We start from the raw sequence: 13,109 nt of genomic DNA on the forward strand, positions 1-13,109 counted from the left end.
GGATGTGTTATATGGGATGCATGTAAGTGAATTTGTAAATCTTGTCTGTGCTTGGCTACCCAGAGCTACCCATACACCCTTATAAATGGAGAGGATCCCAAACTTAGCAGTGGGTGAGCACATTTGGACAGCACTCCTAGCCTCACTTAACCTGGAAAAGAGACACCTGACACCCCGTTCTTATTCTATGCAGCTATGTAACCTCATTTATTATTTTTATTTATTTATTGAATTTATATATTGCCCTATACCCAGAGGACTCTGGGCGGTTCAAAGAAAAGATCAACATAAAAACCACAATATATATAATCAAAATAAAAACAACAACCCAATAACACACACACCCCAAAAAGAACTGCAACATGAGAACCTGACATTAGGTCAGATAAGCTGCATTTAGTATTTAGGTCCAAAATTTTATACGTCAGATATAGCCCTAAAAAGGAAAGGCAGGATAGCCCAGAGTTTGGAGCATTTCTTAAAAGAATTACTGTAATACAGTAGTGCAATACATGACTTTCTTCTGAAGTCAAGAGTGAAAAGTAATATGTTGACTGGCAAAATTAAATAAACCACACACTTAACAGTACTTTGTTTATTAAAATATTTAACATGTATTTTTGCCTGCCCGTATTCATAAAGAGATGAATATATCACCAGAACATTATTTCAGAAGGGGTATTTAAAAGATGCTGGAGAAAGTTATATAATTATTTGCACTGGATGGGACTAAAATAGGAAGATACCGTATTTTTCGCTCCATAGGACGCACTTTTTCCCTCCTAAAAAGTAAGGGAAAAAGTCTGTGCGTCTTATGGAGTGAATGTGTGTTCCCTGGAGCCAAATCGCTGTTGTCTTGTGCCCCTGGGCTGCTCTTTGGGGGTGGGGGGAGGAGCCACGGTGCTCTGCCGGCAGCCTCCGCTTTCCCCTGAAGCCCCGGCAATGTTTACAAGCAGCGGGAAGGCTGTGCGCTCCCGGGCTGCTCTTTGGGGGTGGGGGGAGGAGCCACGCGGCTCTGCCGGCCGCCTCTGCTTTCCCCTGAAGCCCGGACAAGGTTTGCAAGCAGAGGGAAGATTGTGTGCTGCTGGGGTGCTTTTTGGGGGTGGGGGTGGGGAGCTACACTGCTCTGCCTGCAGACTTTGCTTTCCCCTGAAGTCCCGACAAGGTTTGCAAGCAGACAGAAGGCTGTGTGCTGCTGGGCTGCTCTTTGGGGGTGGGGGGAGGAGCCACACTGCTCTGCCTACAGCCTTTGCTTTCCCCTGAAGTCCCGACAAGGTTTGCAAGGTTTGCAAGCAGAGGGAAGATTGTGTGCTGCTGGGGTGATTTTGGGGGTGGGGCGAGGGGAGCTACCCTGCTCTGCCTGCAGACTTTGCTTTCCCCTGAAGTCCCGACAAGGTTTGCAAGCAGAGGGAAGGCTGTGTGCTCCTGGGGTGGAGGGTGGGGGTGGGGAGCAGCAAATTGCTGTCTCTCAGTGCCTCCTAATTCAACTGCAAAGGATTGCCTAACTGGATTCTGAGCTCCATTTGAAGTTTAAAAATAGTAAGTTTGGGGATTTCTTCAAGTAGCAGTTTTGGGGAAATAGTCATAAATACATGCAAAGCATCTCCACAAACCAGTAATAGTAATTTCAGCTAAAACTGAGCAGGTATCTGGCTCAGGAACAGTTTAAACTGCACAGCTATAACCAGACATCCTGTGTGTGTGTGGACCATGTTCCTAGTAGCTAATCTTTACTGCTGAAAAGAGGCTCTGATATTCCACTCCAACTCTATAATTCATTATACAAATTCTTACAAGTACAGTCCACCTATACTAAACCAAAAACATTGTGTTCTCTTGGTATTGAATAGAAGCTATTTATCTGCCCTCTTTTCCTCCTCTGTTCTTTGCTCAGTTACTCCATTTTGAATCTTCCTTTCAAAACAACCATGCCTGTTTTGAGAAAACTTCAGAGATTTAGGAACTGGAGCACAATCATTTGATTTTTTTGCTGTTCCTCCATACTCCAAGCACTTTTCATTTGCACAGCCCTGGTTTCTCTCCCTGACTATTAATATTCTTGATTAATAACAGTAAAATGCTCAAATTTTAGTTTTTGTGACTGCTGCCAATACTGACTTCCCAGTGATAATGAAAACAGCTACACTATAATGGAATGTGTCCTTTTTCCATTCTCATCATTATATACCGTGGCTCGCTTTAAAGCAGCAAAGAGGACAGGAGCCACACACACTTTGCTGTTTTAAATAGTTTAGTACAACATTTGAGTCAGATTTTTTTTCTTGTTTTCCTGCTCTAAAAACTTGGTGCGTCTTTTGGTCAGGAGCGTCCTATGGAGCGAAAAATACGGTACTCTTTAAACTGGTTCTCTTTCTTTTGATACTACCGTGGTACCTTGGGTTAAGTACTTAATTTGTTCCGGAGGCCCGTTCTTAACCTGAAACTGTTCTTAACCTGAAGCACCACTTTAGCTAATGGGGCCTCCTGCTGCTGCCGCACCACTAGAGCACAATTTCTGTTCTCATCCTGAAGCAAAGTTCTTAACCCGAGGTACTATTTCTGGGTTAGTGGAGTCTGTAACCTGAAGCATATGTAATCCAAGGTACCACTGTACTGGATATGGACATTATAACAGGCTGGAAGGAAGCTCCATTAATTTCAGCAGGACTTGCTTCTGAGTCGGTGAGGTTAGTTTGTGCTGTTAATAAGGCCTAAGTCGCACTGAACTCTGCAGAACAGACTTCTGAGTAATATACTTAGGCTAGCAGTATAAAATAGGGTTGTGTTTAGATGATTCACTCCTACTTCTGTCTTCTGGAAACTGGGTTAAATGTGCTGTCATATTGCCCTCTAGTGGCACACTGCTATAACAAAAATGGATTCAACTTGTGTTATGGTGGTGAAGAGCAATGGTCAGTCTTATCATCAGGCAGAGTGCAGTGGCCCCGCAGAAAAAGACAGCAAATTGCTGATTCTTGAATTTGTGGTTATTGTGTTGTTACTGACAGGGAATGAAATATATCCATAGACATGGCATTTTCTGCCTCTAATACCAAAATAACTTGGGTGTTAATGTTAGAATTCCTGCTCCATGATTGCACTCATGGGATTTTTGTCTATCACATGACGGTGTATGTTTTGACTCCACAGAGTGGGAAGTGACGGAGGCATGATGTTTGTGTTACTGTGTTCCGTGAAGTGGGACTATTGTCCTTTGTTCATTTTTCTCTTTGCTGTCTGATGCTAGAGAAAGAGAGGGAGCCATGTTGCAGTGCTTCGTGTGTGTTTATATGTAAATAAAGTAGATTAGCCAAAATGCTGAGTTGCTGAGTTCTGTTATGCAAGCTGTGAAGACTCTGCTGATCCCTAAGTGTGCCGGTGTCTGTTGGCATCGGTCGCTGTGATGTTTAGGCAGAAGAAAGCTTTTGAAGCTCCCGAACGATCGACCAGGAGGGAGAGAACATGCCAGTCGGGCATGTGTCTCTGCCAGGGTCCTATTCGAGAGTAGGACAAGCTCTTGACTTGGGGAAGGGGAGAGAGACTATTTGCCACTACTCAGCAAAATGTACTTCATCAGTTCTTACAAGCACTGTGCAACATCATTATGATTTCACCTAAATTTCAGGTGGGCAGAGTGGGTTGAAGGCTAAGAGACAGCAGTCAACCAAAGGCTAGCTGTGAAGTTGCTGAGCTAAGAACCAGGTACTGCCAGGCTCATAGGCTCACATTCTTTCCCAATCACAAAAGTATTCCAGTGGTTGTTGCATACCAGATTTGCACTTAACACTAACGCACCTTCTCCAGATGTATCAGTTTGGCTGGCAGCGTACTTAGTTTGCCTCTGGGCATATTAAGATGGTGCACGGCTACAGCACACCCATGTGCCCTGTAAGCAAATAAAAATAACAACTATTTGGTTGTTGTTGTTTTTAAAGTGGAAGTGATGGAAATCCAGAACCTGCTGGGGGGGGGGGGAGACCAAACTGCTCCTTTGCATGGAAAACCCACCAAATCTCAACTATCTTCATCAAGCCTTTGTGAACTGCGTTAAGATGATACTGGTATTTTATGGAGCCCTTCTAGAGCTGAAAAAAGGTTCTGCTTTTTAATAAATGTGCAATCATAGTTATAAATTATTATTATTATTATTATTATTACTATTACTATTACTATTGTTGCTTTTTAAATCTTCAGGTTTTGTATCTTAAAAATAAATAACCATGCCTGAGCAGGAACCGAATCATTGATCTTTCATGACCCCAATGCAGCTGTGTGGGGCTGCCCTGAGAACGGATTCTGAATCGTCTCCCTGTCATGCATCGTACCAGACTGACAGATTAACCTGTAACTTCTGTTTCTGATGAGAGCACTTACGGATTCTGTTTGGGGTGTGGTTGTTGTTGTTTTAAAAATTGAATAACACTCTTAACACTCACGTCTGAACTTGATAATAAATTGTTTTATTGCTGCTGTCATAATTACTGTTGACACTCATTAGCCAAAGGTACAAAACAAGGAGAGTACAGAAGTTAGTCCATCTTTTCTCCCTCAAGGAAGCTGTGAGCTATTGAAGCCTGGAAAAATAGAGGGGGAAAGATGGTGAAATATGTAAACTTTGCCAAGGAACCTGTTTTTTTTTTGTAAGGGGGGGTGAAAAATAGAGAAGGGGGGCAACCTTCTGTAAAGCCCTGGGCTGAGCGTTCCTAGCTCAGCAGTGGTATTTTATTTATTTACTTAGAAACACATGCCACTTGATTACAATTATTTCTAAGCAGGAATGATTCAAATATACATTCAATGGTATGTTTAGCCTGGTAAAGAGGAGACTGAGAGGAAATATGACAGCCATCTTCAAATATCTAAAGCAGGGGTCAGCAAACTTACCACGCCTCGGGCCGGTGTCTCCAGCGCTGATTGCGTGGTGGGCCGGAGGGCGGGGGAGCGCGTGCCCATACGCGTGCGCACATGCTATTTCCGGCGCACTTCCAGGTCGGAGGAGCACCAGAAATAGATTGTGCACATGTGCACGGGCCTCCTCCGACCCGGATGTGCACCGGAAATAACGCTTGCGCATGTGCACAAGCTATTTCCAGTGCTCCTCCGACCCAGAAGTGGGCAGCCGCACAGCGCAGCACCAGTAAGAGCGGGCAGTGGGGATCGCCGCGGGCCGGATAAACAAGTCCCTTGGGCCTTATCCGGCCCGCGGACCTTAGTTTGGGGACCCCTGATCTAAAGGGCTGTCAAATGGAGGATGGTGCAAGCTTGTTTTCTCCTGCTCCGAAGGGCAGGACCCGAACCAACAGCTTCAAGTTACAAGTAAGGAGAGTCCAACTAAACACCACAAGAACTTTCTGACAGCAAGAGCAGCTTGACAGTAGAACAGACTCCCACGAGAGGTGATGGACTCACCTGCCTTGGAGGTTTTTAAGCAGAGGTTCGATTATAATCTAGCTGAAATTCTAGTTGCACTAGACCATGCGTAGGCAAACTAAGGCCTGGGGGCCAGATCTGGCCCAATCGCCTTCTCAATCTGGCCCGCGGACGGTCTGGGAATCAGCGTGTTTTTACATGAGTAGAATGTGTCTTTTTATTTAAAATGCATCTCTGGGTTATTTGTGGGGCATAGGAATTCGTTCATTTCCCCCCAAAAAAATATAGTCCGGCCCCCCACAAGGTCTGAGGGACAGTGGACTGGCCCCCTGCTGAAAAAAGTTTGCTGACCCCTGCACTAGATGGCCCTTGGGGGACGCTCCCAACTTTACAGTCTTATGATCCATCTTGTGTGGTTTTGTCTATACTGCCTGGCAGTGGCTTGTCAGAGTTTCAGGAAGGGGTCCTTCTCCTAGCCCTACCTGGAGATACTGGGGATTTGATCCTGGGACCTTCTGCATATTCTTACCGCTGAGCTATGGCCTTTGTAAGCAGTGTATGAGAAACTCAATGCAATGGGGGGGTAGTTAAAGCTATAGAATCATAATTCAGTTATAATGCCTGCTGAAGAGTTCAAGAAGGATGGGGTTGTCTGTCTGCCCTCACCTGGAAGGGAGCTCTATAAAACGGATCCCGCAATACTGAACTCAACCGCTCCTACTAAATACAAGATGTGCTTCTGAGCCATGGGGGAATATTTAGCAAGCTTTATATACTGCTTAATCCCCCAAACCCACAAAGCACCTCTCTAAGCAGCATACACAAAAGAACATAAAATATTCCAAGATGATAGCAGTGGAAACAGACACTGCAAACAGGTAAGCACAATAAAATGACCCAAATATAGATTAAAATTTACAGTTTTACAAACAAGCGCACATACTAAAATGGCGTGTCTGGGGAGGTGTGCCTAAAGGGAAATGGTTTCAGCTTCAGAAACTACAACAAAGGCATGGGGAATTGCAGCACATAACTAAAAGATGGATTTCTCACAAGTGTGGATCAAACATTCTGCGGCATTTGTAAAAATGCCAGTTCCGTAGACTGAAGTGGCCAAGCGGGTATATATGGGGTAAGAAAACTGGTTCAAAGCTGTAGCAACGTTTATTTACTAATCATAACACCGCCATCTCTTATCCAAAAGAACCTGAATTCTCACAGGCATCTGGTCGGCCACTGTGAGAACAGAATGCTGGGCTGAATCCTGTTCCCTGTATAGGGAAGCTTTTAATGTTTAATAGACTATTGTATTTTAATATTCTGTTGGAAGCCGCCCAGAGTGGATGGGGTATAAATAAATTATGATGATGATGATGATCCAGCAAGCTTTTCTTACGTAATTATGTAAATGAAACCGTTTTTATAGCTCCCAAATTTCTCTTGGATCAACCTTTTGTGGCTACTTCGTATTCACTGTTAACATTTGCCACCCACTGATTCTGTAGTAGCAGTCAACAGCAGATAAGGAGCAGCGATCAGTATTTGGGAGTTTCTGACATATAGCCATCAACACCTGACCTTGCAGATTACCTGCTGCTTCTCTGGCACCCATAAAATACTGTTGCCCAAACCACCACATGGGTTGTCTGTGGAGTCCCAACTCTTCCTTGCCTTTGGAAGGGAAAGGGAAGAGAGGGAAAGGGAGAGGAAGCGATTCACTCACATTGGCCTGCAGAGGTCAGCAGAAATCAGCCATGCCAGATGTTCTTGCCTCCGGACGTCCTTCCAGTCATCTGAACCTTTTGGCAGAGCCAGGCTAGAAGAAAGAGACTGTGAAGTAGACATTTGCTGCCACAGGGATCCCAGAGATTGAGATGGCAGGGGGGGCGGGGAGCAAAGTTGCAAAAGAGTCCTAGTTGGTGGGGAGGGGGCGTTGGAGGAAAATCCCAGGTGCCCAGTTGCCTAGGCAACTAAAAATTTGATGCTGGTAGCTAGGAATTGGAAACAGCTTTCTTAATGCAGTCCTTGTAATAGACCTCCATAGGAATTTCATGCCTGACAGCAATTCCCATCTATATATAATGCAGAAGGCGTGTTGGAATGAGAAAAAGTAGACATAAGCAGGTTGGCATCAGTCTGCAGGCGCCATTTTCTAAAATGGCCACGAGACATTTTCCCGGAGCAGCTGCTTATAGTCATACCATTTCTGTCAAAAGATATTTTAAAAAACACCAGCGGTACCTAGAACTCCACATAAACTAAGCATTATGTAGAAAATATTTGTTGGCAGGAACGTTCTCCTTAAGTTTCCTTACATATTTTGCTGGCATTTTAAGATTGTTTTGCTTCTGAGCTCTTCGGTTTTATATCTACCCTGGCTTTGTAAATGCTGCTATTTTACTGTTTTATTGTAATGTAGTGGCTTATTGTACACCACGTTGAGATTCTTGAATGAAAGGTGATATAAAAATATTTTAATACATTTTTGGCTTTGGCCATTTCTTTTTTTAAAAAATGGGAAGGTATCTTATTTTTATTATATCAAAGTAAAGGCTAACAGTTTCCAACTGATCTCAAAATTACTTTATTACGATATCTAAAAGGCGAGGTAGTACTGGCACAGTTTTAAAAAGTTATGAATAAAACTGTCAATTTTTATTTTTCTACCAGTTTCTTCTTTTTCCCAGTGTTAAATTCAGTTGTCCACATTTCTACTTAAAAAAAAAAATCCTCACAATAAGTTGTACATTTTAGTGCATATTTCTCATAGTAAACATATTTTTGAATGCAGTTTTGATTTTTTCAAGTAGTTTCCCCTAATATAATGCACTTTTTCATGTTACTTTTACCAATATATGCATTTTTATGAACAGTTACCACTGTTACCACTAATATGTTTTTGCACACATTGGTTTGTTGCATTGCAAAATTCAGAGAATTGCACATTTCAAAGAGTAGCTGCTTCTGTTTTTGTATTGGTTTGAGAAGTGCAAATCAGAGGGCTTCTCATTCAACTTCAGTCAAAATCAAATTTCTCTGCCACCCCTAGTTACAACTGATCATTATTTTATTATGTATAGTAAACGTTTGCAAGCATCACTTTTTCAACAGATTTTAGATTAATTGAACTATAATCATACCTGGCTTTTAACACCTGAGGTGTATATTTTTAGGACCAACTTATAACTTATTTTTGTAAGTTGTTTTAATGTTATAAGCCACCTTGGGACCTTAGGGTGCAGGGTGGGTAAATAGTAGTAGCAATATAATCTGGAGGAGGAAAAGGAGATCTGATTTACCGTATTTTTTGCACCATAACACTCACTTTTTTCCTCCTAGAAAGTAAGGGGAAATGTCTGTGCGTGTTATGGAGGAAATGCCTACGGGTGGCAAGGCTACGGACTTTCCTCCTCTAAAAACTATGTGTGTGTTATGGTCGGGTGCGTGTTATAGAGCGAAAAATACGGTACTTTGCAGCTGAAATACTTATTCTATGCTGAAACAGGATCTTCTTTTGCAGACCAAACAAGTTGTTGAGCTCACCTCTGTTTCCCCATATTTTGCAGAATGCATTTGATGAAGTCCATTGCCTCCTGAGATCCAGCTTCAATGCCTTGATTCCTTGTATCTAATGCTGTGGGTTCAGTATCTCTCCTGGATGGGTCAATTCTGTTACTGGGGAAACATACACGAAAGGCATCTCCCTGGGAATCTGAGATCCTGAGGAGTGCTTTAATGCTTCCGCTCTGTTAAGACCATTTCATCTGCCCCCTGTTTCTCCCCCCACAAACACATTGCTTTTCTTTTATCCCAAGGTATGCCAACAAACCTTGGACACAGGTGGCGCTGTGGGTTAAACCACAGAGCCTAGGGCTTGCCGATCAGAAGGTTGGCGGTTCGAATCCCCGCGATGGGGTGAGCTCCCATTGCTCTGTCCCTGCTCCTGCCAACCTAGCAGTTCGAAAGCACGTCAAAGTGCAAGTAGATAAATAGGTACCGCTCCGGCGGGAAGGTAAACGGCGTTTCCGTGCGCTGCTCTGGTTCACCAGAAGCGGCTTAGTCATGCTGGCCACATGACCTGGAAGCTGTACGCCGGCTCCCTCAGCCAATAAAGCGAGATGAGCGCCGCAACCCCAGAGTCGGTCACGACTGGACCTAATGGTCAGGAGTCCCTTTACCTTTACCTTTTATGCCAACAAAGGTGGTCAGATGTGCCCTGACTACCTAGGTATAACTCAAGAGCAAATAAAAAGCCTGATAAAGGGGGGGAAAAGGTATTCAAGTCGGGCTTCCTCAACCGCATCCAAACTGATCAGCCCCATTGGACTTATGGTATTTTAAGACTGGTCCATGTTTGAGAATGTTAGCCCATGGAGTGGAACAAGGCAATATCCTGGACAAGAAATAAGTGTTCCCTTCTCACCTGCGTTCCTCCCTTCCTACTCAGCCTTCCAAACATCAGTTTGACCCAGTGCTTTCCCTAAAATCCTGGATGAACCACCTGTGCTATAGACTTACTCAATCATGCTCTCTCTCCTGTTCAAGAGCCACTCCACAAAGTTCTTCTTCATCATGCTGTCCAAAGTTCGACTGTAATCGCTTGCTAATGTCCCCTCTGAATACCGTCTCTGCAGAAACCTGGAGTTCTTTGTGTTTTCTCTAAGAGCAAAACAGAAACACATAGGGAAAATCCTCATCTCTCGTTTCGAACAGCACTCTAGCTAAAGGACGGGGAATTCCTTTCAGCTCATATCCCATTGTGGATAACTCTCTGCGGACTATGTGTGAAAGGGGACGGTTGAAATTTGCTGCCAAATGCAAGCCGCACAGCTGATTGGGAGAAAGCTGCACTGCTTTCGGAGACCTCAGATTCTATCAGGAGCATTGATCAGAAAGTCGCAGGTGGATTTGACTCTGGTAGCATTGCTTGCATTTGTCATCAAATGTAAATGGCACCAATTGCAAGCCACAGGTGCAAAGGCACAACGAATAAGGCTCTATAAGGTTCCTGATTGCTCCTTTGCAACTGCAGCTTAATCTGTGGCCGGTTGGAAATTAGGAATATTGGTGGGCCTAATTTAGTCTGTGGACCGGAAGCTGCTTTAGCATAAGGAAACACTTTAGCTTAGCAAGATGCTCAGTTCAGATACAGTGATACCTCAGTTACATACGCTTCAGGTTACAGACGCTTCAGGTTACAGACTCTGCTAACTCAGAAATAGTACCTCGGGTTAAGAACTTTGTTTCAAGATGAGAACAGAAATTGTGCTCTGGCGGTGTGGCAGTAGCGGGCGGCCCCATTAGCTAAAGTGGTGCTTCAGGTTAAGAACAGTTTCAGGTTAAGAACAGACCTCTGGAATGAATTACAGTGGTACCTCTGGTTACGTACTTAATTCGTTCTGGAGGTCTGTTCTTAACCTGAAGCACCACTTTAGCTAATGGGGCCTCCTGCTGCCACCGCGCCGCCGGAGCACGATTTCTGTTCTCATCCTGAAGCAAAGTTCTTAACCTGAGGTACTATTTCTGGGTTAGCAGAGTCTGTAACCTGAAGCGTATGTAACCTGAAGTGTATGTAACCCCACGTACCACTGTAAGTTCTTAACCCGAGGTACCACTGTACATGTTTCTCCTCATCCTTGGGAGAACCACGGATAGTTAAATTTCAATCCACACATTTAGCCTAAAAAGTGCAGATCAGGTCAGTTCAGAACTCACAAGGACTGACTACCTCAGGTATCCCTGTTCATACACTTACCTTGAGTCATTTTCTTCCATCAGCACAAAGCTGACAGAGACCAAAAGGAGGAAAAGAACTTTGAAGGACTTCATGTTTGAAGCTTGAGTTCTGTGATTTAAAAACAGTACATGGTTGTCAGATGGGACGGGGAGAGGGGAGGGATTCCTCTGAACTGGCACTGAAAGGATTTATTTGATGGCTGTGCTTTAGTGATTTTTTTTTTGGGGGGGGGGTATCAAATGTTAGTCGTACTCTGAGTAGACACACTGATTTCAGTGTATCTGCTCTGAGTATGACTAATTTAGAGGCCACTTCCGGATGAGCACCCCTCCTGATTTGTTTGCAGGGATATTAGACAAAGTGGCTATTTAAAGAGCAATCATTCTGATATGTTTGTGGGGAGGTTAGATGATGTTGCTATCCCACAAGTTCCACTGCATTTCCCCATCACTTTACTTTCAGCAGAAAATCTGAACTTTTTGGGGAAGTGTGTTTGTTGCAGAAGAACTCCCAATCAATTACTGTATAGTGGTGCGATCTGGATTGTGATTCAATCCCACCCCGAAATAATGGTAGCCTACAAAGGATAACACATTCTTCTTCCGGCCTACTACTTTTCAGCTTCCAGATCACCCCCTCCAGGTTACAGTTATAGTTACTTCATTATTATTTTAATTTTTATTAATTTTATTAATTTTTATTAATTTAAAATATTTATAATCCACACTTCACCCAAAGGTCCCATGGTGGTCATATACATAATTCAAACCAAAAAAATACACAGTAAGATTAAACAGTGATTAACAGAAAATACGCAGTCCAGTTACAAATAAAACTGGCAGAAGTGATGGAAAATTGGTGTGTTAAGTACCTAAGCTCCTATGCAGTTGAAATAAATTTTAAAGGAGACTTACCTTTTGGATCTGTCAAAGCTGTTGTTGAGGAGCAGAGAGAATATGGCATCCAACAGGAGCCTGGAGAATTCCTTATATATACCCAAGGGTGTGACAAAGCAAAGCCATTTCCTCGAAGCAAAACAGGATGCCCTGCACCTAATCAAACCAGATTAAAAGCTACTCTGCGTTTGTTGACCTTTGGAGCAGGAAAATGCCCTTTTAAAGCATGTTTGCATTCATGGCAATTAAACTTTTGCTGTGTTGCTAAAATGAAGATCCGGTGCATTTTCTATAATTAAAGCCATTAAGCATCCAAATTTCCCCAAGACCATTCCTCTGTTAATTAACAGTCCAAAGTAGGCAATGTCCATGCAAGTTCCCTTCGCTGTGATCTGCCTCCCTTGATGGCTACTTTTAGGGCGCCACCTTTTCAGCCAACAAATGATGGACAACCCACCAGTGGCAGACCTACATTTGGGGGGCCCTGAAGCTTAAACTGTTATGGGGGCCCCTTCGCAACCAGCAAACAAGGTCTGGGTAACCACTGTTAACCCCTTCAGCGGGGTTGTTCCACAACAGATCACCACATTAAAAAAACAAACCACAACCCTCCCCCCACATTTCAGATTTTGATTAAAATTGCTGTACTGGATTATCTCACATGTCAAAGTCACTGGTATGAATCAAATATTTCCTGTGCTTTCTAGTTTTCAAATTATGTGGGGGATGAAAATTAGGGAAATGTTATAAACATCCATGAATAAGGTTGCTTATGGGGCATCGGTACTAACTTGCCCCCCAGCCACATGATGTGTCATGTGACGCATCCCATGATACTGCCTGGCATGAGTGGGCAGGGGCAGGACACACAGAGGGTGATCTTTGTCTTTGCCCATTCCAGCTTCCACCCAGCTCCTGGGCTCCCCAGTGAAGGGATGAGCTAAGGCAACATTGGGTTTGGGGTGACCTTTTGACCCCCAGGTTTTCTGTATCAACTACAGTGATACCTCAGGTTAAAAACTTAATTCGTTCTGGAGGTCCGTTCTTAACCTGAAACTGTTCTTAACCTGAGGTACCACTTTAGCTAATGGGGCCTCCTGCCGCCG

The 13,109-nt window shown here is 43.6% G+C and overlaps 1 protein-coding gene across 1 annotated transcript; it reads right to left on the reverse strand.

The window, feature by feature from the left end:
- Nucleotides 1-4,439: 4,439 nt before the first annotated feature.
- Nucleotides 4,440-12,122, reverse strand: GIP (gastric inhibitory polypeptide). Its single transcript, XM_082194569.1, has 6 exons — nucleotides 12,022-12,122; nucleotides 11,126-11,215; nucleotides 9,889-10,029; nucleotides 8,914-9,045; nucleotides 7,094-7,186; nucleotides 4,440-4,574 (listed from the first exon to the last, which is right to left on the reverse strand). Exons 2-6 carry the CDS (start codon nucleotides 11,197-11,199, stop codon nucleotides 4,565-4,567), a joined length of 450 nt encoding a protein of 149 aa, XP_082050695.1. The 5' UTR covers nucleotides 11,200-11,215; nucleotides 12,022-12,122; the 3' UTR covers nucleotides 4,440-4,564.
- Nucleotides 12,123-13,109: the final 987 nt, after the last annotated feature.

Source organism: Podarcis vaucheri (assembly GCF_965113315.1).
Source record: "Podarcis vaucheri genome assembly, chromosome: 13".
NCBI lineage: Eukaryota > Metazoa > Chordata > Lepidosauria > Squamata > Lacertidae > Podarcis > Podarcis vaucheri.

Excerpts from the sequence above, each read along its gene's own strand:
- GIP (XM_082194569.1), bottom strand. The coding sequence starts at position 11,199 with ATGAAGTCCTTCAAAGTTCTTTTCCTCCTTTTGGTCTCTGTCAGCTTT. Across the intron at positions 9,046-9,888 it reads AGGAGAGAGAGCATGATTGA|TAACAGAATTGACCCATCCA; the intron begins GTAAGTCTATAG and ends ATGTTTCCCCAG. Across the intron at positions 7,187-8,913 it reads CAAAATATGGGGAAACAGAG|CCTGGCTCTGCCAAAAGGTT; the intron begins GTGAGCTCAACA and ends TCTTTCTTCTAG.